The following is a 26,215-nucleotide window of genomic DNA, read 5'->3' on the forward strand; positions in this document are numbered from 1 at the left end:
GGGTGTTTTTTTTTTACTTTTCATATAATACAGTAGTCACACAATAAGGCAGCTCATATTTGTCTCAGTGAATTATTAATTTTTGACAGACACCTGTACAAAATACTTGGACAAAAGCCAGCTAAGATTTTCTGTTTTGCATGTTTTATGAATCTATTCACATCTAAATGCAGCACTTTTTTTTTTGCGATGAGGCATTTGTTTTTATACTAAAATATCTGAATTACTTTGAATAAAGCTGGAAATTATGTCCCTTAAAATAATTAAACAAATAAGGCACCAATGTTTTTGTAAGATATTTACATCTTTTAAGGACATTCGGTAGACTGATTCCCCACTGTTGGTTCAACCCCAAAATTTGTTTGTATTCAAAATTAATTATGACAATGCATATTTATATTGAAACAAACTATGATAAAGGGAATTATATTATATAACAAAAGGCAATGTCACCATAGTTCAACTATGTTTAAAACTGAGCAGCCCAGTTCATTCTAACAGTTTTTATTCTAATATGAAAACAGTAGTAAGGGGTAACAAGATTATAAACTACATCGCACACAGAAAGTTGGATTATCTTTTGTCTTAGATAGGACTCATACTGATACATTCCTGTTTTTCTAATATGAAAACAGTAAATGCTAACAAAATAAGCCGGTTTTTGTTTCTTTGTAACCTTTTTAAATTTTGTATATTATAACAATTAAATTGTTCATCTTATTTAGAACAGATATAGCCTAGTCCATCTGTTATACTGTGACAAATATAATGTTGACACAGCATAACTTACCAAACATAAAAAAAAATAGCAATAAACTGATTCTATTTCCAAAATCATCAGTTATATGCATTACCCTCGGTAATGAGTTTTATTCTACTGGAGATTATGAACCACAGGTTAGTATCGGTACAACCCTGTTTTCTAGGTCTACAGTGGCAGCGACGGTGTGAATTTTTGCATGGGCGGGGGGGGTGAGATTTGCTCACCAACCATGTGCAACCTTACTATTGGTTCCGGGGGCATGCTCCCCCTTAAAAATTTAGACCCTCTGAAATGCTATTTCCTGCATTTTGAGGGACAAATCTTGCTCACAATCACAAAGGGTTTCATCTTTTGGAGGGAAGACACACCCTAAGCGGACAACCAACACCCCCCCTTGCTGTGTTATCCTGAACTTCCATTTGTATACGTTACATGACCTATATTTTATCAGCCGATTTTATGCTCGTAATGTGATGTGGTTGTCACCATTTGAGACATTCCTTAAGATGTAATGGAAAAAAAGCTTAAAACAAGATGATGCCTGTGTATGTCTATATGTGCATACACAGTTGTGGTTTTTATTAGTCCCCGTTCGGACAAAGTCCGAAAACGGGGACTTATAATTCGGTCTCCGTCCGTGCGTCCCGTGCGTACTGCGTCCGTCCGGAGTCATATCTCAGAATCCCTTGGACCGATTCCGTTCATTCTTTGCATGTGCCTCACGATTTGAACTGACGATTCACATCTACGTCTCCTACCGCATGATCTACTTTTTCATTATATTAACATTTTGAAAAGATTTTATCACTGAATGTAAAAATATTTGACATATTTATTTTAAATAACACACATTTTTTTCAACAGAAGCTTAGGATATCAGAAACAAATGAATTAAAAAAAAAACGCGGAATACCAACAATTTTGGTGTAAAATGTCGCCTGTGGCAGAGTCTAGTTGCAGCTCTCTGTGGCCGTGGCTCCCTAAGTCAAGAAGACTCTGCAAGGGAGAGTGGGTCATCTTGTTTTAATTAAGGTAGCAGGATAGTTTATTGGCATGACAAATGTAAACATCTATAATCTGATTAAAATTCACAAGAAACCATACAATCTGTGTATGTTTGGAAAGCCCCTGACTTGTACTTTTCTAGTACATGTATTAATATTTTGCGAATATTGTGTTTTAGCGTGATGTGATTCTGAAAATCGGCGGGGCTGATAATTAACTAAAGTGAATACATTTTTAAATGTCAGCTCAGCGGTTATTTATGTGGCCAAAAACTTTACGCTGTTTTGAAACAAAGGTCATGAAGTTTAAATCCGTATTTCTATTTTTTGTTTTTCTGAAAATTACAAATTTCTGGCACGTTTTTTGGTGTTAAATTTGGTGTATACCGGTGGTTTGCGTGAGGTTTGTAAAATAACGCAATGTAAATACGGATATGAAGCCAAGATATAGGAGAGCCAGAAAAGCCAAACGGCGACATCGTAGCGCTACCCACTGAAACGTCATTTAAAATTGGGTAACAGTATTTGTCAGAAACCGAACACCGAGAAATCGGCACTTTTATGATTTTAAACGTCATTCAAGGTTAACTCCCGTTTTAGCAGCAAAATTTATATGAGCTGATAGTAAATAAATTACCTTGAAGGTTGTTTTCAAGAAAAATCATGAATTGTCATTTATATCGGTAAAAAAACTGTATTTTTTACCGTTTTCTTTCACGCTATGGAGTTTTGAGACGTCTGTGCTGATAACGAACGATGACGTCATTCATTCATTACAGCTAGGATTATGCAAAGTAGGCGGTTCTGTTTGCAGGTAGCAAACAACACAAATACTACACCAGGCAGTTGAAGTGTTTGTCAATATAGTGTAATTATTTGTTTGCCGTTTTATTTGCAAACTTATCTTCTCGAGTATTCCACGAGTTTCAAAGACTTCTAGAGACAGAAGAACACCTTCCGACACTAATTATCAGACTCCCGCGAGTAAACTTGCACCGAATATGGTAGATAATGAAATGGCAATATCTCTCAATATGAACAAGTGCTTGTACTATATTACTATAAACAAAACTATATATTTCAGATTTCAGATTCACCCATTTATAGATACATTATTCCAATGTTTATATCTGTTACAAAGGCAAGACATAATGGGTTTTATATAATAGTACATGCCATTTTATTTGTGCTTGTTTGGATAGAATTTCTTTGACATCCATCTCATTTTTATGTCCTCAAATGTCAATTCAACCAAATACAAACGTTTTATTTGCTTTTCTCTGTTTCTTCTTCTTTAAATTCCAAATGTTAAATTATCTATTACTTGATGAAAATGACGAATATACAAAATTACCCGAATATGATTACACAATGCGAAATCTGGAAAATTATAAATGTTGTTAACTTATTCAACGGTTGCCGTGGAGAGCATCACCATGTTAAAGCACACATTCCGTCAGTACATTTCATGAACCACAAATTAAACTTGGTGGGTTTTTTCAGTGATGGTGGTGGTGGCGGGGGTGGGGGGTCTTTGACCTTATTTAAGAGAGTATTCTAGTAGTCAGTATCAAAAGAGTGAAATGTTGTTTTTCGATGACCAGTTGATTGCCAGTTATTGTTATTATTATAGACTATTATTATGGAATGTAGTTAAATAAAATTCAACCTGAATATTTTAACAGTTTTTGTCGCGTAAACAGAATTGCACATCTTGCACCAAATCATGTAAACTTGTCACGGTGGAATATAATTTACAATTGTTAAGATTTGTTGGTTAAGAAGCTTACATTATTGCCTTCAATGTAAAATTGGTGCGATAGTTTTAACTATTCGAGCAGAGAACGTGTCAAGCAAATATTACTAGTATTTGCGGCATACGTTGCACCCGCTTGTCAAAATGAAATCACAACGCTGCATTAAACGCCGATTTATGGGCATCACATTCAAGTAAAAAGTATTTTATTCTTTTTCAATATCATCCACTTTATGTTTATGGTTTCAAAACTTAAAAAAGTATTGTTAGACGGCTGTTCTGAGCCGTAGTACCAAAACAAAGGCTTAGATTCAAAACCATGCGTGTAGACTTGCATACAGCTCTTGCTTATTTATTTGTGTTTTCCAATAAAATAAAATATTAAGTGAGCGTATAAATGGCGAAAAGCGGGTTACCGCGAAACGATACTACCGGGGATACTACCCGGCTTTCGCGGTCAGAACCCCTGTCGTTAATACAGACGTTGCTCCTTTGTTTGATATTTGTAATCTGTGCTGAACTGTTGACATCCGGGGACTTACGGTTGCTCGGTGAGACAAAATGGCGGACGACACAAACTGTCAGCTGCAAGGCAGCAACAACAAACTAGAGCATTTGTGAAGTGTATCAGATACTAATAATTCTACTCTTGAAAGAACATAACTGTGAAAGAAAACATGTCGTCGTTGAAAGGAGTAAACCCTGAGATAAGGAAATATCTACGGAAGCATCGAATTCCAGATGTCTACGAGGTAAGAGAAAAGTTGTGGCCCAACTTTGTTTTGATGATCATATGCTCAACCACCGTCCCTCAGGTGTTGAGGGACGGTGGCTCAACAAAGAAGATGTATTCAGCTGGCTGTACAGTTAAATGACAGTTATATTAAAAGACCACGGGTGGGTGCAATGTGATCCCCATTGTCTGAGTATACAGATTTGTCTTCTGTTTTCAATTGAATGATTGAATCTAAGTCGACCCTTTTATTTATTTCTATTTAGTTCTATTTGTATATTTGTCCAGTGTTCAATCTGGAAAATGACATGGGCCTGATGTGTTGCTTGTAAGAAATTGGCAAAATTTAACCAAATTAGTGGCATCAAAAACATATGTGCCGAAATATTTAAAAGATCATTACAATATTGTATGATCTATAATGATTACACTTGAACATGGTAGACTGATAACTAGATCATTCACATGTGACGTCACAAGAACTTGAACACGAGATGTTCTACCGAAGAGACTAGAGAATACATGGGACAGGCATCTAAATTTTTTCATTGATATAATGTCTTTTGGGATTCGAATGTGATTTAAAACATTCACAGTGCAAGAAGAATATTCCATGACATATTGCATCACACACATACTAAAACTAGTAGAATTTGAACAATTAACAATTGGCAGGATAATTACTTTGTGACTCAATGCAAGTAAACGATATCGCTATTTGTTGATTTTCAAATAAAAATAAGTTGATGCCACAGAACATAAACAGTGGTACCTAAACTAGTCTGTTTATTTGTTGCATGCACCAGATGCTTTCTCAATAGAACACAATGCCCCAAGAGACATCACAAAAAACATCATTCAATTCCCTTTACTGTTGGCTACATTCTCTAGTGTTTTTGATTATGTATACCGTATTGTTTCCATGGGGAACTTTGGTCTTGTGTTAATTGTATTCAGCATTTGTAAATTATTTTTATAACATTATTTTCATGAAATTGGAACACACAATGACTGAGGTGCTTTGAAGGGATACACCAAAAATAATCAGGAATAACACTGCTCATTCACCAATTCCACCAAAGTGGAACCTAGAGTGTCCCTGATAATAACTTTAAAACAGTGACATTCAAATGGCAATATCATCAAAAATTATTTTACCAACCACAATACATTAGCAAATAAATAATCTTAATAAAATTTAGTCTGAATGATCAGTGTGACATTTTATCTAACAATAATTTAACTGTTGTGAAAGAGTGATTACGTTATCAGAGTTGAGAGGCATCCATTTTTATCGCCAAAATTTTTTAAAAAGGCCTTAGTATATAAAAATCATGTAGGGAATATCAAAGGACATCAAGGAAAATTTATTGGGTATCAAGGCAATTTGATGTCTCTGTAAAGTCCTGCGTTATATTCTGCGTGAACTATGGTGAGGATGCTAGTAGCTACATTGTCAATAATTAATTCAAAGTGTTTTGAATGGAACATGGGAGGATCTTCTATAGTAAATGTTATGTAAATTTTCATAAAAACCTCATGCATTCTTGAAACAATTGTATGTCTTTTATCTTCTTTGTAGTGTATTATCACAGGCTTAGCTATTATGAACCCAGATGAACCACTGGAATATATTGCTGATAAAATACGTGAAATAATGGCAATGAGAACTGACCCACTTCAAGGTTTGGAATCTGTAAAATGGTATGGTTTATGAAATGTTTTTGTTCTGTGTTCATTCTAGCACCATCAATTACTTCATTTCAGCTGGATTATTATTTGAACCAAAATTCAAATATTATGGAGATTATGGATTGACCTCTATGTACGCGTACATGCATTCAGGTCAATTGATGTACTTGTAAAATACCTTATTTTAGCTGAAATTAATTTTCGCTGAAGAGAAGTTTATTCACTAGATTTTATTTTCATTAAATCAGCGAAAAGTGAAAATCAATTCCAAGCAAAAATAAAGTATTTTACAGTATGTCTAACATGCTTGGACTGATCACACTCAAACTTCCCTCATACATCATCATGTTTATCTTTGGGATACATATTAGCATCTAATCGTCTCACAATCTGATTCAAGATAGTTACATGGCGGCCACAAAATTCATCACAATCAAGAATGGGTCTATGTGTATTGATGGATTTCATTCAAACTTGTAACATACATTGTAGAGCCATATCTCTGATAGGCCTTGTCTGATCACTTTCAAATTTTTTTTATACATCATATACCACATATGCATACATGTATGTAATATTTGACAATCCAATTCTTTATGGCCAAATTTTGTTATAAGCAACAATAACTGACCATAATACTATCATTTGATTGTGTACTCTACATTCATTTTCATATTAACATGATTATATATGAGTTAATCATTTTTTGTAGTATACACTGTATTTGCTCTGTTAGTAGCACTTAAGTAAATGACATATAGTGTTTCTATGATCTTCTAATAGTGAAAATAGGTACATCTACTTAAACATTGTAACAGAATGAACATAGATTTTATATGTCATCATTCATCAAATTATGAAATGAAGTGCTTTAATTAAGTGCTATAACCTTCATGATTTATTCATATTTTACCTGGGCTGTTGTGAATTGTCACATGTTTGGCCAGTCTTTGCCATTAAAAAGATTAAAATTCTGTATGGGACACAGTGTTTTGATCTTTTATACATGTACAAATGCACTGAATGTCATAGCCAAGTTACAGCTTATAACTATGGAAATTGTTGAATGTTCATTGTCCAATTCAATATACCGGTAGTTCAGTGGTATATTGTACATGTGTCTTGGACGATAGCAGTAGTCTCTTACATAGTCAAGTCATGTTTTCTTGTATAATTTTATTTATTTTTAATTTCTATGTAGGGATATGCTGATTCCAGAAGAAATGAAACCAAAAGAAAAACCTGTCACCAGCATCTATTTAGACAGTCTTTTCAACTTTGATGACGAAAACTTACAGGTACATGCATATATACAGCATCAGCACTGATCTATTGCACTTGAATGTTTTTAGAACTGGCTTCTCAAGGAAGGGAGTGTGTAATTTAAATTTAGTTGTTTATGCTTAAGTGTTTTGTCACCTCGAATAGCTGTTTTCTGAACAACAGGAATATGTAAAGCATGTGTAGGGCATGAGCATTTTATTGAGAATCAAACCCGAACATGCAATGTTGTGGTACTTTAACATTCCACTTCTTTAGGCACATGGATGTAATGTTGCATTGCTCCTGATATATATGATATATTCATAGATAAAGATATGGAGTTACAGTTATTTCCTCACAGTATTATATGAAAATTTGTAAATAATTACCAATAACACAACTATCAACAACAACAATAATAATGATGATGTCCTGATTATGATTATGTCGGATTTTGAAGTCTGAATAGTTATATGGATGATCCATTATATAAAAAAAAAGCCAGAAACTAAAAATATTGAATATTATTGCACAACACTACATTGCTGATATATATGTATGTGTCGTGAGCCTTCGTGTGCATGCAAGGGATTGTGTGTGCATGGGAGACTGTTTACATCCTTCAAATGACCTTGAGTTGCACAGTGTATGTGGATCTGATGAACCACATATACTATGTTTCTCATTTCTGTCATCTGTGGATGTTTCAGTCAAAATCTGAGGCATGATATATGTTTTCTTTAATTTGTTCTTCAACATTTGCATGCTGTTTATATATGACTTGCTGTATACACATGCTATTTTCATGCTAGTGTTTTAGGATGTTTTCATTTGTTTTATTTACGTATTAATTGATAACAATAATTTATTATTAATATTCTAAAGTGTTACCTCATTTAAAGCATGTTTTCTTGCATAAAGCTGTGTGGACAATATTCATAACTCCATTTATCATGTGTGTTTTAATTTAATATATATATATTATTATGTTTGCTCTCATAAAATATGCATTGTTTTTTTCATTATTAGCAGCCAGATTCATACATTGTATAATTACCATAATAATTATTAATATGCTTTATTTTATCATTTTTTTATTGTTGGTTATATCAACTTGTAAATATGCTACAATATTACACATAAATTCACTGGTACGCATTGCTTTAACGCACTACAGCCATGGGAGAGGATGGTAATGTCAATAGTATTTTATGTGCTTTATACAGCATATTCCTGTTTACATTTTCCTGTTTGACTCTTGTATATAATACATGTCGATTTTGATTGAACTTTATGTGACTTTGAAAATACTTGAAGTGTGAATGGTGGTGATTTTAATCTTCTTCTTTGCTCAACTTTCCAACTAGATTGTTTTGTTTTTCAGTGCACAATTTGTTGTTGTTGCCACAATGAAAGCAATTCATAGTGAGACATCAACAATAAAACACCCATTAGTATTAAATATTAGATTTGATATTCAATGAATGTTGAGTGAAGAAGCAGGTTGCTACCAGAAAATGATTATATAAATACACTTTCACTATGTTGTATTTGTTCATCAGTTACATTGTAGTACCGAACCCATCCCCACACAGGCACAGTTTATTTTTATATAGTTTTGCACTTTATTAATATTTTAAATCATAATGAATCCTTACAATTTTGTTTGATATGTGGATGAAGATTATTATTTATATTACATTAACAATAACTACCAATATGCACAATATATTATTTCAATTTGTTTTGTTAATATCCACGGTGTATATAACCATGTGTCCAAGGTATAATATTAAGACTTGTTTCTACTTTGCATCAGCCTACACCAGAGCAATATGCTAAAGCCTACCAGCATTACAATGCATCATTGATTCAGATGTGTTTTGGGTAAGTACATGTTGCAATTCAATGTACAATTCCTCTCCTGCTTTGATCTTGAAACTTGGTACATAGATGCCCTGAAATAAGTTTTATTTTAAGCCTTTTAAAATTTTTCTCAAGGAGCATTCAACGAATTTCAATGAACCTTGATACACAGATGCTCTAGGATAATGCGCAGACCTGATTGGTTTTTTGAAATCCATGCATATTAATTCCCTAATTTGCATATAAATTGGCCAATTTTAAAACTTTGCTCCACAAATATTTTTCAACATATTTTAAAGAAACATAGATGCTCTAGGATTATGCGCAAACCTGATTAGTTTTTTGTTACTGTTTTGTACTGTTGCAGATAGGGACATACAACTGGTGCTATAATGTCTGAAAGAATATATGATCAATATATCAAGTCATCATATGTGGTCATTATTTCATTAAATATTTATAATTGTTAAACCATACCTACTTGGAGCCACCCTGATCATTGCAGTTATACTTTCAATTGGTATTTGCTAACTCTGCTAACTGTAAATACAGTATTTCTTATTTTTACATCCCTTCAGCACACAGAAGTTCTTTCTAAGCTTTTTTTGATTTAAATTTTTCCATTAAATGGTTATTTTAAGGCATTCTTTGTCAAACAAAAACAGCCCGTTTTGGTAACAATAAATAGTAAAAATGTGTGCCACGTCGTAACTCTGAAATGCTGCAATCAATTTTCACAAAATTTATTAAAATGATGTATTACTAAAATGTACGTATGTATATTATGTTTTTGTTTGGATCTGTACATGTTAATTATGTTTTCTTAAGTCAAAATGTGTCCAAAAATAATGATGTTTTCTCTGTTCTTAGCAGTGCATTGATTGATTGAATTCAAACATTTGTAGCCTTTTTTGTCATAAAGTAAGTATACTTATTAATAATATTCATTAAATTTTATTTATTTCTACCAGTGCTTGGATATTATATCACCAACGCAAAATGCGCAAAAGGGCAGAGTTGGAAAGGAAAATGGCTAATGCAACGCAGTATTATCATCTACGATTACAAAGAGTAAATCTACAAAACTGGAGGGCTTGGTTTACATTCAGAAAAACCAGACAAGAATGTAAATATCAGTCATATCGCTAAAATATTTTGTTACTTTCTTTATAGTTTCTAGCCTGGAAATGTAATGTTCCTCCTGTATGATAATATATTATGTAACATTCTCAATTAAATATAAGGCCAATTTAGAATCCTAAATTGAAAACAGATTCCATAACTGTTCGCCTCATACCAAAGAAGGGTTTGACCCATTTTGCCGACTGTTAATGGTCTTACTAGTATAATTTCCTATACATTACTGATATCTGATTCCAGATATCCAAGTTGCAGTTATTTTTTTACCCATGACTTTATTTGTTTTTTTTGGCATGCAATGAGTAAGTAATGTGCAAATTCAGTAGACAAACACTCCATCATGAGATATATATTTTGTCTCTGTCAAGAAAACATGCTATAATCGGTTGTCTTATCATATAGAGATGTCATGATAAAAACTGTCAGTGCTGCTTTTGTCTTCAGTGCACATTGAGAAATCTTGGCATCACCAACATTATATGGATTTCTTTATGACTGTCTTTTTTTTCATCCAATCAGCCTCCTGTTAGTACTAGATATTTTGGCTGCCAGATTCACCTGTCTTATTGTATTGATTAATGAAAAAAAAAATATGTAATAGTTGTAGCCAAACTTAAATAAATGGATGTACTTATACATTGATACATCTGTCTTTCACTAAGTTTTGTCTTTTATTTTAGTGTCTTTCAACAAAATACAGAAAGTGTTCCATACATCATTGAGTCGTCTTGTGTTTGAAGCATGGCATAATGTTATGCTTGATTCCAGAAGAACAAGGGAGTACTTTGAGGTGAGTATTAAGACTAAAATAATTGTATGCCAATAATCTAAACCAATAAACTGTTGTTTTACTTTTCAGTTGTTTCTGTAAACAGGCATGAATAGGTCTTGCTGTGTGAGTTTTTTCTGCCCTTTTCTTCATCTGCACTAAAAGCATCAAATTATTGCAAAAATATTATTTAATATTGTTTAAAAGCCATTCTAGTATCTTAAGCTGAGTGAAACTAATTTGTACAGTTTCTGGCATGTTTATTATCATTTTATTGGAAGACATACCCATACAACTACCACTTTAATCTCAACATTGTTTTTTGCATGGTTGAATTTGTGACCTGCATTAAAGTTTTATATTGTGGTGTACCATTGCACAAATTTGCACATTATATTTTATTATATATTAAACTCTGTTCATTTGTTTTTCATCGTTCGTGTCCAATCAAACCCATTCTGCTACTTTCTATTTATCTGAGTCTAGTCACAGGCCACGGTAAGTTTAAACTAAAGCCAGTCAGCCGAATAGTCCTAAAATAAACTAACGTAGCTCCATTTAAAGTTAGCTAGTAAATAATCTGCATGTTTCTGCATACATTCCTGTGGTGTTTTGAGCAGGCTTATAATAGTCACATTTATTTTATAGATGTTTATATCATTTGCATTGGCTTGTTTTAAAAAACAACAACATGTCTTTGATAGAGCTGTTAATTAAAATCATTTGTTTTCACTGTAGGTTTTTTTTTTTAAACCAAAATTTAGGAACATTTCAGAACTTTTGAATTAAGTATGTCATTGTAGTGATAAACAGTCATATTTTTATTATATACTTCACTTAACTATAAAGCAATATTTGTTTGCACTCATGTAATGAGAAGATGGCTGTACTAAGTGAAATAAATTTGAGAGATATAGAAGATGTGATTGTATGCAATATAATAATTATTGCCGCTTGACACACAAACGATTGCTGATTTTACTCTGGATTAATGTGTTTCACTACTGTATTTGTCATCTCTCATGAATCGTGCCATTAAGTAATTCGTTTGTGTCATTACGTTACAGTTGTTCACTGTGTTCTGTACTTAGTGTATATATGGTATAACTTTGTCAATAAACATTTACATTGTATAGATCGTTACAGGTCATATAGCCTGATTTTTTTACAGTCATAACAGTATTTATTCTTTATGCATGTAATGTTACAAGGTAGTTCTCTTTATTTTAATCCCTGGATTGTATAACTGTAGAGATTAGAACGTGGTGAATTGGGTGATGATGATGATCAATTGGGTCCTCGTGGTGAAGCTAGAGATGATGTCTCATTGTTGCCAAGAAAAGCTGCAATAAAGGTAATTTAATCGCCTGTCAGTGTGGGTTAACAATTACTACATTTGGGGTGAATATCTACAACTATTACAAGAGTGTATTTGTGACATTCATTTGATTGAAATTTCTCAAGATTTCAGTTCTCCCTCACCCCACTTGTGCTTAAATTTGGGTATTGAAGTTTTAATTCAAACTAGATATCAGGTAAATTCAAGCCATTTAAGTGGGGAATTATAGCAGAATACAAACTGCATACAACATTGTGAGAAAAATCTTGTATTTATTTTCAGATATTCAGCTTCTGTGATATTGTTGATCTTGGTCGCTGTGCTATGGTGTGCCGGTCATGGAAAATGATAACACAGACCAGTAGTCTATGGAGTAGAGTAAGTTTCATTATTGTTTTTTTTTTTTTGGCCTTGCGTGATATATTAATTGGCTGACTGTGGTCCATTTGGTGCATTGAGACTTATGGTATATTCAAACCAGGCACTGATTCAAACTGTTTACAAATCAGCAGTCAAACCTTTATTGCAATGAAATTGTGGAACATATGTTCCAAACTGTTAATGATGAATAAATACATATTTAATAATTAAATTATTAATTTGTAAAAAGGACATTGTTTATTCCATGTGTTTTTGTACAGAACCATATGCAAGTCATACTGTGCTAGTAACTCTGGCAGTGAAACACAACTTAGAACTTAATTCTCCTGTTCAGACATGCTTTGACTGATTATGTTCAAAATTTTATATGTTTTCTTATACATCATGTCATAGATATACATATATATTGGTTCGATGATCTGATTCAAAATGGCCATTTTGTTAAAATTAATGCTGTTCCAGAGCAGTAACTCCCAATATGGACAAGTACTTGTTTGATGATCAAATAAAAGTTGACTGAATGTCATTCATCTTAATATTAAAAAATCATCATAATCAAGCATCAGCTTCTGGGTCCATAGCTCTGACATGTTTTTGTTCTACCGGGATATTACTATAGACAAAACTATATATCTTAAATTTGATAACTTATGGACTGTGTCTTGCTAGGCTTATTTTCATTCGCTGTGATGTTTTATTTGAACTTTTACATTATTCATATCAATATCATATTAATATAAAGCTTCACTTTTTGTTTTTCTCAGTTGGATCTTTCTACTGTTAGAAACAGGTCAGTGTTAAAGCATCAGTTTTCTCAGTGTTTTAAATCTTTTTCATTGTTTTTCAGTTAACAACTGTAATCAAACTATTAACTCCTTTTATAATATTATTTATTGAATATGAGAAAATTCAAATTCACTACGTTCAATTACCCACCATAGACTCCGGTCAGTCAAAATGACTATTTTGAACTGTAGGCATTAATGAGCGATTCTGCCGGTGACGGAGAGATAGAATCCAGGTCAGGGGAAGCCCCATGACCTCAAGATTCTTTTACCCCTTACGTCACGAACCCACGTGACCGAGGCCACATGGCAACGCCATAGGCAGCCGTCCATCACTCTTAATTTCTCTCCGCCTCGAGTGGAGATGAAATTTAGCGAGCTCTGCTGGATCGCCTGCTTTTTTTTCCTGTCCGGATTTATAGCTTGGGTTGTTGCCGCTGCTCGGTATCCGACATGGTAGCTGGTAGGATAAGTTTTCCTTGTCTTTTTTTACCCTCGTGTCGTTTTCCCCTTTGTGTGTAGTATTTTTCACAGCAAAGAAATCAAAATCCGGCGCCACTACGTAGTCACATGTTGATTTCATGGCGGCACCTTTTACAACTGTAATTCGTTTCCCTCATGCATGTCGTCTTTTATTTTTAATGTATTTAGCAATACTGTAGAGGGGGTAATTATTCACTGGGTTTTAATTTAGCTTATTTCGCTGACTGGAAAAATGCGCTAAATTAAAACACAGTGAATATGTAAAATTTAGCATAGAACACATTATCTAAATGACGAAACCGTGAATTTAAAACCCACTGAATATGCCCGAAATGGTAAATCAGTGAAATTTAAACCCAGTGAAAATTAGTCATTTTACAGTATATAGGTGTAATGACAGCACCAGGGCTCGCTGCCGTTTTTCTCTCCGGTCTCCTTGTGTTTCGAGTCGACCGTGCAGTGGTTATATTCAGAATTTACCAGCATAGAAACCGCATCCGAGATACTTTGTTGTAGCTACGTGCGGGTTTCGAGGTTTTTGCGTGAAAGCGTGTTTTTTTCACTAGAGTTCTGAGGCCTGAGATTTTCTTTCAGAGCCATCAAGATCGCTGAGACTGCATGACCGCGTCACAGCAAGGTCGCGCGTCCAGTAAACAAATCGGTTAAAGTGAGTTGCGTGTTTTGCATGAGTGGAAAGTCCTCACGCTCGGCTACCGGTACTTCATGTACCGGGACGTCGAGTAAGAGGCCCGACGGTGGAGGTACCGATATTTTTCTCGGTCTCCTCCGCTGATCGGAGGGCATCCTCACAGTCTGTTTTTTTTCAGGCGGTGGTTTACCCGATTTTACCGGCTGCAGCAAGGCTGTGCCCCTGGAGGCTTTCCTCCTATGGGGCCCGTTGCGGGTCTCTTTGTGGACCCTTCCTCGCACGGCACCGGGTTTGCCTCTGAGTTGAGGGCTTTGGTCGAAGGACTGTCGGGGCAATTGCGTCCCTGGCAGGCCGGGTAGATCAGACGCAGTCGGAGCGAGCTGTCTCCACTGTGTCCCCTCGGTGGGCAAGCAGGAAGAGACACGAAAGCATGTTTGCATTCAAACACGTCTCTTCAGGGGAACCCCCGTTCCCAGTCACGGCTCTCCCACTATTTTGGGGGGTGGCCGAGGCTCAGGCTAATTGCACCGGTCCTTCTCTGGATCCGCGGGCACTGAATGCCAACGGGGTGCTGGCAGCCAAGTCTCCAATCTTGGGGCAGGGCTTTCAGGGCAGGGCACGTGTTGACCCCCCCCCCCCACTTTCAGCCAGCTAGGGTTCGTCACGCGGTAACGGTACAACGGTAACGAATTTATCCTTGTGTCCGGTCCCCGCTGTGGGTTTTGACTCCTTTCTTACCGGCCCACGAGCGTCCCCAGAGGGAACCGACCCTGTCATGAGACGCACAGTCGAACACGCTCCCTCTCACATATTTTAAGTTAGAGGAGACGCAGTTCACTCGCGTTGGATACAGCCGGTACTCCGGGCGGTCCCTCAGAGTCTTCCATCTATATGACTCGGTGAGCCACTCTTTTGGGGTGAGGCGGAGTATCATCGATCCCAGTGATACGATGTATATACCCCCACCCTTGATCCTAAAGCGACCACCTAAGGTTGCTTCAACGCTTATGGGATCACGGGCGTCGGGATCCAAAGCAACCCCATCGGCACATCTCTCCCCTGTCCGTCTGAGTGCGGAGTGGGGTGCAGAGCACGCAAACGGTGTTGATGGACAGCGTTGGTCAGCCGCGGAGAATGTAATGCTTAAGGCCCCCGGGTGGGGATAACGTTAGGCAACATTTCCCACTGGACCAAACGCTACCCAGTCGGTGTATTTCGGGATCAGATCCCATAGCGTGGGATGAGACCAAAACACCCCCAACCGGATTCCAAGGCTCCTTCCCCAGACCCCGGTACCATGAATTTGGCAAACCGGGCAAAGGGGGATAGCCGCGTTCCATGGGTGTCTTTGCCAATTGAGGACGACCCATCTAGCCCTGAGGGCAGAGTTGCTTGAGCGCATTATTATGCGTGCCCAGCACTCTGGTGACCTTGGAGGCAGAACGCACCAGCCTCCTAGACCAGGCGACATTTTTACTGGTGGGCCACCGCACATCTACGTGCGACACCCCCTAGTGTTGCCTGGCTCGCTTGGCCAGGGCCACTACTGTGCTACGAGACGCGGCCTTAGACGCATGTGTTTTCGCCGACAAGCTGAGCCGGGGTACATCCCCACCTCAGTGACGCAGACTGGATACCCTCCACCCTCTTTGTTCAGGGAATGGTGGGTACAGTCTCGGAGCTTCGGAGTGCAATGAATCACAGGGTTCAGATCGAATCTGCTAGCCAGTTGGTTCTGCCAAAGGCAAGCGGAGGGCACCCCAAGCACAGAAAACACAACGCCCTAGGGCGTTGTCCGCTAGCCAGAGTCAGCCAGGAGGCAAGCGCCTATACCCTTCCATGGGAGGGAAGGGTAGTGGCGCGCCCCCAGGGAGGTAAGAGCCAGGTGGTGGCTCCTCACCCTCTCTGGGCGGACGTCTACCCGGCAGCAGGGGAAGCATGTTTGACGCTCACCTCTGCAACCGGGGGAGACAGGCACATGTTCGGTGAATGGCCAGGTCACAACTTAGTGACTACTTCAGGCCTTGGGGAACTCGCCTCATGGGGGAAGGGAGCCCCCTCCCCCCTTGCAACTGCAGAACACATGGCCACACATCCCTGTCGTACACAGATTGCGCCGGTGTAGCCCGGTTTGGTGACGGCGGGTGACCGACCCCTGGACCTTCCCAGGTGGCGACATCCGTTTACGGCATACCGCTAAAATCTCCACTTCCCCCCGTCAGTGTCTCCCCTGTTGGGCACTGCCAGGGGACTCCCGCAAGGCGGAAGCAATCAGACAGGAAGTAGCAGTTTGCTGGGGAAAGACGCCATACACAAGGTACATCAGCCGGAACTAAGTCCAGGCTTCTACCCAAATGTGTTCGTAGTACCAAATCTACAAGTGGCAGGCGTCCAGTTTTGGACCTAGACAGACTGAATCAGTACGTGCCCCTTGATCGGTTCCACATGGAGACACCATTCAGGGTTCTTCTCTCCATCCACCGTTTTGACTGGCTAGCCCCGCTAGATTTAAGCGGGGCCTACCTGCACGTACCGATGCACCTAGCGAGTTGCCATCTCCTTCGAATTGCCCAGCTGGGCCAAGTATTCGAACTTCGGTGCCCCCTCCCCTCCGTTCGGGTTAGGCACAGCGCCCTACGTGTTCACCAGAGGGATGAAACGGGTAGTGCTGCTGCTTCACCGATGTCGGTACACCTCAATCCGTACCCAGACTACTGGTTACCAACAACCCGGGCAAGGGGTAATAGTCAAACGCATCAGGCTAACACAGGATTTACTTCACCAGTTGGGCTCGTTAGTAAATTGACAAGTCCCACCTCGAGCCAACGCGCAGTTGGTGTCCCTGGGCATGGAGTTTTGACACAGAGGTAAGCTTGGCTTAGCTATTTCAAGCATATTGCTTAGCGCTAAGCAGCCTAGCCGAATGCCTTGTCAGCGTTCCCTCGGTGTCCCTCCGTGAACTAATGCGGATCATCGGAATGATGACCTCGGTTCGAAGGTTCGTTCCCCAGGCCGCACTACGCAGCCGCCTGGTATAACGCTTGTTATAACGCCGAGCTCTTCTATGGGAACTAGATAGGCGGGTTTCGATCTCGGACTAAGTGAAGGAAGCCCTGCCCTGGTGGTCGTCACTGACCAACCTCGGGCAGAGGGGCCCCCTTGGACCTGCTCGCCGCAGGTATGACTCTGGTAACAAATGCCTCCCCCCAGGGTTGGGGAGCGCATCTATTGGACGAACAAGCCCAAGGATATGGCTCCCGCATAGTTTTGGGACCACCATATCAACCGGCTCGAACTGTGAGCAGTGTACTTAGCACTACCACGCTTTCTACCCGTAGTTCGAGACCACAGAGTCCTGCTCCGCACAGACAACGCAGCGGTGGTCTCCTTCAAGAAGGAGGGGGGGACGCTTTCCCCATCGTTGTCAGTCCTAGCGGAGCAAAATCCTCCTTTGGTGCCTGGAATACAATGGGGAGCTAACCGCACACCACCTTCCAGGGGTGAGGAACAGTCTGGCGACGCCCTTTCAGGGCGACTCCGTCTCCAGAATACGGAGTGGCTGATACCCCAGTGGGTAGCCTCCAGGCTGTTTCGGCTGTGGACGGTCCAAGGTTAGACCGTTTGTCGCACCCCGGAACACCAAGCTCCCGACGTACGTAACACTCCTGCTGACTCCAGGAGCCTGGGTCGCTTTGCTACCCCGCGGATCCACTTAGTTGTGTACGCTTTTCCTCCCTTCCCGCTAGTCCACTGAACACCGGAGAAGACTTCGACAGGTGCACACCTGCATATTATCATTGGTCGCACCCAATTGGCCGAACAGGGCCTAGTTTCCACTTCTGTCGGAAACGATAGTCGAAACACCAGCAGTGCTTCCGGACTTACCGGACATGCCGTCCCAACCAGACGGCGCACTACCACGAGCCCAGCGGGTATCACTTACCCGCATAGAGGCTCTCATTAGACCCGCCCATACGAAAGCTTTATCTGAGCGGGCTGCCAACGTCCTGGCCAGGGCGAACTGGGATTCCACCAATGCAGCCTACATTTCTAGGCTGCGAGCATACACTGGTTAGTGTAGCGGAAGGGAGATTGATCGATACCATCCCTCTATTGGCCAGGTAGCAGGCTCCTTCGTCCACCTGTTTGACGAAGTGGGTTTGTCCTACGCAGCGATCGTTGGCTACAGGTCGGCCTTGTGCCCCCACCATTCAAACGTACGGGAACAAGACTAACCAATTGTCGTACTATTAGGAGACTATTTACTGCTTTCCAGACGCTGAGACCCCATGCAAGGGAACTGCCCAACTGGGACTTGTCGGCTGTGTTGTCCACTCTAAGCAGACCGCCTTTTGAGCCTCTCCAATCAGCACCACTCAATTTTTTGATGTGGAAAATAGTCTTCCTACTGGCCCTCGCCTCAGGTAGGCGCCGGTCAAAGCTAGGCGCGCACTATCCGTTGTGCTGCTTTTATGGGCGATCAAGTTGTACTAAGACGCGAATCGGGTTCTCGCCAAGAACCAAATCCCAGGACACAATCCTCAACCGATCGTCATCCCCCGGCTGGCAAATATTGTCAGTCCGGAAGATCAGGAGGAGTTGCTTCTCTGCCCGGTCCGAGCGCTGAGTTGCTACGAGAACCGTACCAGGTTTTCTAGACGGGGAACCAAACACATGTTTTTGTGTTACGGCCCTGACAAGCGGGATAAGCCGGTTTCCCCGACTTCCATCCCCAGGTGGATTACTGCGACTGTACTGGAGGTCTATAATACACTATCCTCCTCAACACAGACCTTGCAGAGACACCAAGTACAAGAACATAAGGCCTGTGCGATTGCTAACTCACTAGCGCTAGCGTCAGGTGCCCCCCTCAAACACTTTCTGAGGGCAGGCTTCTGGAGAATGCAGAACGTCTTCATCAACTACTACCTAGGAGACACCCAATCTATTGAGCAGGGTCTCTTCAGGTTAGGCCCCGTCGTAGCGGGTCAGGCCTTGTTTGCTGACCCAGCCCGAACGACTGCAGGGGCCTCTGCGCATAGGCGATAAGTCAGTCTCTGCATTTTTGCGGGCAGATTGTCTGTTCCACTAGCACTTCCTGGCAGCTCCCAGGTTTCGCTTCTGTCGACCTACGCCCTCATGCGAACTGTTTCGGTCCTACTTCAAGCTTATCACCCCCAAGTTCGGCTTGGGTCTAGCTTTCTCGGGCACACCGAACCCTGTCACCACAGCAGCATTGGCTTCTTGCTTCTGGGACAGCACAGGCAAGGTAAGACACCACCCTTCTTGGGTCTTAACTTGGGTTTTTGGGTTTGTTTTTCATCCCGGACTGGGGGAAAGTCTTTCATCATTCTCCTTTTTTTCTGTTTGCTCGGAAAAACCAGCCACCTATCGGTGTCTGACTCTGCCTACAGTTCAAAATAGTCATTTTGACTGACCGGAGTCTATGGTGGGTAATTGAACGTAGTGAATTTAGGCGAGGGTTCTTTGAACCCGCCTATTCACATAGTTCATACCCACCATAGACTCTGGGTCCCCCCAACCTCCCCACTCTTTCCGTCGCGTTGGTCTAAGTCCTCGAGGCGGGGAGAAAGGAACCAGAGTGATGGACGGCTGCCTATGGCGTTGCCATGTGGCCTCGGTCACGTGGGTTCGTGACGTAAGGGGTAAAAGAATCTTGAGGTCATGGGGCTTCCCCTGACCTGGATTCTATCTCTCCGTCACCGGCAGAATCGCTGATTAATGCCTACAGTTCAAAATAGTCATTTTGACTGACCGGAGTCTATGGTGGGTATGAACTATGTGAATAGGCGGGTTCGAAGAACCCTCGCCTAAATCTGTTGTCTACGAAAAATACATCTTAAATTTTATAAATATATCAGTTACACCTTGCTGAGTAAATCACAGCATTAGGAACTACTCTGTATGTCCTCTGAAAGTTCATATGTGATAGGGAAAAAATAGATGATGAGCTTTTGCTCTTTGTGAATGCAAACAACTCCTAATTTGCTTCCATTAATTGGCTTTAACAAATCAATAATGTAATCCACTTGTAAGGTCAAATTGCCTCTTTTCGATTCCATGGTATCGTTAACAGAATATAACCCATTTTTACAAATATTTTTTTTTTTTTTTTTTTTTTGGGTATAAGGTGCATGCCATTTTTGTGCAGTGATGACATAGCTTCTTCTTTTGTGTTTTTTTTTATTTTTGATAATTTATTACTAACAGTGTTTTTTTTCTATGCATGCTGCATGATTGGTATGTAAAGGTTAAAAGATGGGTAAATATGCACTTTTGATTGTTTGTACATTTGGGCAAAATGTTCACAAGTATATGTACCCTAGAAAAATGTTGCTTTTCAAAAGGCATTGTATGTACCATTAAACAGGTTTTTCTTTTATAGTGTTATGAAATTAATGAATATATTAATAGCTAATGAAGATATAAAAATTGTTCTCTCTGGAGTCTCACTACCATCAGCAGCTTTCAGTGTTTTCACAGCACCTTCATTAGCACTGAAAGGTTCTGTTTTATGCTATGTCAGACTTTGATAGGGAATTTATTATCTCTTTATAACATGGAGGCATCAAACTTCCGTCTTTTGAATTATAATATTGGATACGCCATAATCACCTGCAGTGTCTGGAAAGTAAAAAAAAGGAAATTAGTTTTAATTCTGTCTTACTGATACTCGTCAAGTACCTCAATTATATACTGATTGGTAATTCAAAACTAATTCAATGTCAGTTTATTTTCATACAAAACAGGTACATTATAATGCCTCTTTAGGTAATTGCAATGTTTTTTTAGAATTGCACCGAATGCACAGATCCGCTCATATTGCACAAATGCACATTCCACGAAAGTGTAAGTGGTTGTCCACATTCATTACCATAATTATATTTAAGAATAAAAATGTTATTAGTTAACTCTTGTCCTGTACATGCTGTATTATGCTACGCTACAAACTATTCAGTTTGTGTTTTTTCTTGCTTTTGCTGGCTTTTCAAACAAGGTGAGTTGAGAATATTTTTTGAAAAATGCAGACTCCAAGAACAAGAGTGATGGGCGTAATGTTATCTACTATTTGGTGAAAATATCAGTAAAGCTATAATTTCAAAATACAAAAACAATCTTGATTTTATATTCAAAGCAAGGTAACAGGAGAGAGATAATCGGTACTTTCTGAATTGTCCTGATTTGAACTTTCTGAAAATGGTTTATGTTTACATTTGGAATTATGTTCCTTATTGAAAAGTATCCTGACCCTTTATATGCTATCCCAAATATAAGTAAAATATACATGCATTTTTGCATTCATTTTTATTTTTTACTATGACTCATCAACACAAATGAGGATAACGAGGACAAAAAAAGCAAAAAAACTGAAACAGTAAATTTTTTCTCTTAAAAGTTTTTGGGTTGTGTGTAAATAATCATCAAGATCTATAGCCTACATGTATGGGCGCCATTGGTGGACCTTATTCGACTCAGCATTCAATCTGTCACTTTACACAATCTTGAGTCATCTACATTGCCTGAGAACCCCCCACCAACCTCTTCCTTTCACTGATGTTAATCTTTTCTAGGGTTTTCTTCCTTTTTCCCCCATCTACTTCACATTGCTTAATAATTAATGTTAAAAATTATTATTCCAAAGGGGTACTACATTTGTAACCATAATCAGGACAAATTATAGATCACTATTTCATAAACAGTATCTTTCCTGTTACCTTAATTTATCATCTATTCATCATATCATATCATGTAGAATCATATCCCACCATTCATTTGAAGGTTTCACTCATGGTGATATTATATACCAACCTTAATTTCAGTTGACATTATTTCTTTTTCCAATTAAAGTAAAATGCTATAAATATTTTGTTTTCTCTATGCTATCATTCCTGCAGGGTAACAGATCAAACTGTGTCAACTTTGATACATAAATGTAGACCCTATCTTATACATTTGAATCTGAGAGGATGTGCTCATTTAAAGAAACCAAGTTTTGTATCTATTGGTAAGACTAATACTGTATTGATCAGTCTTCTATAATATTTTCAAGTCACACTTTCCACAGCAACAAATGCCTTCCTGGCAGCATCTGCAAACTTACATTAAGGCTGTTGATTTATTTTATTCATTTTTACCTTGCCCGTACCATCAAAGATGGAAGGGAAAGGTATATTAAGGGAAAAATTTTGTCCGGCGTTGTCGTTGTCGTCGTCGTCGTTAATAATTGTTATTGTGTGCATAATAACTTTACTAATTCTATTCCAAACTTTATCAAACTTGGTCACTTTATTCATCAGTTTGAACAACAGATGTCCTGTATGAAAATATCATGCAAAAATTGAGAAAATCTGATAAAATATTTTGACTGTTTCTACTTGACTGATCACTGGTGATACACATCAAAGGTCACTGATCTCAGTGGAAATATGCATTGTTGTATGTGTTCAATGAAGCAAATGATTTATCTTGTAATAATATCCTTGGTAATGTATCTCAGAATCCCATACTGGGTTTCAAAACCAACTCATGGAGAGATTGCACAGTCTGATACACATTTGCAAACCTACCAATAAAATCTTTACAGAAAACAAGATGTCAGAAAATCAATATAAGCACTCCTATGAACTGGGTGCCTAACTTTGATCAAGATCTGAAGCTAATAGAAAATCTGTTTAGTTCAAAGTTATCAAATCAAAAACAATACATAAAAAATACATTAAAAGCAAAACATTTCATCCACATTTTAAAAAGAAAATTATTCTAAAATATATGTATTCTGTATTTGACAAACAGTTCATTCGACAAATGAAAACTCACAGGAATATGTTTCAGCTATTAGAAAAGAATGATAGAGTTTTTATAATACTAGTTTAAAAAACACGCTTCAAAGATTGCAGTGTTTGAAGATGTAGATTCTCAGGAGGCAACAGTACTGTTGACTTCTCCCTCCACTGGACACCAACTAACTATTTAACTTGATTTGCATACAAAGCAGAGCTTGCAACATGATAGCTATTTATAAAGGGTGTTTTTTTTTACTTTTCATATAATACAGTAATCACACAATGAGGCAGTTCGTATTTGTCTCAGTAAATCATTAATGTTTGACAGACACCTGTACAAAATACTTGGACTAAAAGCCAGCTAAAATTTTCTGTTATCTTGCATGTTTTATGAATCTATTCACATCTAAATGCAGCACTTTATTTTTTGGAATGAGACATTTGTTTTTATACTAAAATATCTGAATTACTTTGAATAAAGCTGGAAATTATGTCCCTTAAAATAATTAAACAAATAAGGCACCAATGTTTTTGTAAGATATTTACATCTTTTAAGGACATTCGGTAGACTGATTCCCCACTGTTGGTTCAACCCCAAAACTTGTTTGTATTCAAAATTAATTATGACAATGCATATTTATATTGAATCAAACTATGATACAGGGAATTATATTATATAACAAAGGACAAGGTCACCAGAGTTCAACTATGTTACTTGTTAGTGTGAATATCAATTTTGCATACACATGGAATATAATTATTAGTAATGCCTGTTGGCTTTCTGAGGAATATTCATGGGAGATTTCATTGAGATTAGCCAACTAGTAGCCATATTGTATGTTACAACATATGATATAATTTGGCAGCCATTCGTGTTGATGAAAATCATCAATTTTCAATGAATATTATCCAATTGTGTCTAAACTTGGTACAGAGAGACAATGTTATGTATTGCTGCACACACACACACATATGCAAGTTCTATCATAATTCAAGCCAAGATTTTTGTTGTTGATGAATATAATCGATTTTTTGCAAACTTATATCTGAATTGCAGATTATCCAATGACATTGTATTTCTAAACTAGGTACACATACAATTGTTTTGTTGATATTTGCTTACTGTACATATTTCATTTAACAATTTAATTAAAATATGCAGCATAGACATTAGACATGCATGTTGATCTCACAAGACATCTTTAGTACCGTACTGTTTGAGTGCATGTGCATGACTGACAGTACAAAACGGAGCATGCAGTTATCTCATTTGCCATATAAGAAGGGCTATAACATTTTCAATGGCTCATTATTTCCAGGTCAATGTAAGAATTTACAAGATTTAAATATATCAGAATGTAGTGGTGTAAATGACGATATGATGAAAGACATAGCTGAAGGCTGTTCTATTCTGTTATATTTAAATATATCACATACCAATATAGCTGATGCTTCTCTAAGAGTCTTATCTAGGTAAATCATACACATTTAATTTATTCATTCTTCCACACAAAAAATCATACCTTTGACTAGTTATATTGTCTATATGTGTTTTGCTATGTACATGTATATACCAATTCATAGATTCTGAGAGACTTCATTCAGGAAGGTTGACTATTAGAACCAGAACAAAATAATCTCTTAGACACTGCAACCTCCTCTGTCAATTGACATAATTGTGATTCCCTTATATTCACTTTACATGTAGCAGAGTTTATAAATTCTGCGATAATATCTGCAAATCATGTCTAGTGAATATCATATACTTTGTATTTTTTATTGCGATTCTTTCATTGTGCGGTAATATATACCCGGTATATACTTTTTTAGAATTTAGTGGAATTGATACAATGTCAAAAATCTAAAAAAGCAAACTACTGTAATTACCTTTACATATTTGCTTATGTTATGGTCAAAATAAGTCATATTTCAATGATTAAGTACACATGTACTATACTTACAGTTTTGGGTGTAAGCATGCTATTACAGATGCACTTCTCATAAATCAGATACCGTATTTGTTCTATATGCCATGTATGTACACTACAATACTTAGGTTACAAATACAAATGTATTATGTAACAAACTTGACAGTTCTCTGCCTAAAACTGCTAATACATATGCATATTCAATGAAATCTTTTGTTCACCTATTATGGAACTTACGGAACTTGCGAATTGACAACTTTGCTTCCATTCATCATCTGTCCTCACCTTTACATGTATCTTGGACATGCATGGATCCATCACATTCAAACTTCATACATATATCATACATCTTGGTATACATATACAAGTTCATTTGTTTCATGATCTCATTCAAGATGGCCAAAGGGAGGCATTTTTGTGCTAAAAGTTCATCAAAATCAAGGAATTATGTCAGATCTGGACTGAGTCACAGTCATGTATGAATGGATTTTGCACGAACTTAGTACATACATTGTACATTATGGGATCTTGTTGCAGATCAGATTCAAAATGCGCGACTCATTGCTATTTTGTTTTAATGTATGCTGTTCTAGAGCCATTTCTCTGACATGCTTTGACCAATCATGTTAAACTTCATATATAGAACATTCATCATATCACACATATATGCACATGTTTTTGTTTGACAATCCAGGCTCAGAGCTTAGTCATACATGAACAGCTACTGTTCAAACTTGGAACATATCCTGCTACATTGAACATGATGGGACCAAATTGTTTCCCTGATTGGATTCAAAATGAAGAATGACAGAAATGCTGTTTTAGAACCATGTTTCTGACATGCCTTTGACTGATTGCCC

The 26,215-nt window shown here is 38.0% G+C and overlaps 1 protein-coding gene across 1 annotated transcript in view; it reads left to right on the forward strand.

Annotated features, from left to right (window-relative positions):
- Positions 1-4,071: 4,071 nt before the first annotated feature.
- LOC100372542 (F-box and leucine-rich repeat protein 13-like) overlaps positions 4,072-26,215 on the forward strand; it is a 31,784-nt gene continuing 9,640 nt past the window's right edge. The window contains exons 1-12 of the mRNA XM_085497122.1: positions 4,072-4,275; positions 5,839-5,960; positions 7,150-7,246; positions 8,389-8,403; positions 9,031-9,098; positions 10,049-10,203; positions 10,898-11,007; positions 12,239-12,340; positions 12,608-12,703; positions 13,471-13,496; positions 22,540-22,649; positions 24,747-24,900. Of these exons, the coding sequence (XP_085353248.1) occupies positions 4,201-4,275; positions 5,839-5,960; positions 7,150-7,246; positions 8,389-8,403; positions 9,031-9,098; positions 10,049-10,203; positions 10,898-11,007; positions 12,239-12,340; positions 12,608-12,703; positions 13,471-13,496; positions 22,540-22,649; positions 24,747-24,900 (1,130 nt within the window). The 5' untranslated portion in view covers positions 4,072-4,200. The remainder of the gene's footprint in view (positions 4,276-5,838; positions 5,961-7,149; positions 7,247-8,388; positions 8,404-9,030; positions 9,099-10,048; positions 10,204-10,897; positions 11,008-12,238; positions 12,341-12,607; positions 12,704-13,470; positions 13,497-22,539; positions 22,650-24,746; positions 24,901-26,215) is intronic.

The sequence above is a fragment of the Saccoglossus kowalevskii genome, chromosome 3, assembly GCF_978046115.1.
Source record: "Saccoglossus kowalevskii chromosome 3, keSacKowa6.1, whole genome shotgun sequence".
Taxonomy (NCBI): Eukaryota; Metazoa; Hemichordata; class Enteropneusta; family Harrimaniidae; genus Saccoglossus; species Saccoglossus kowalevskii.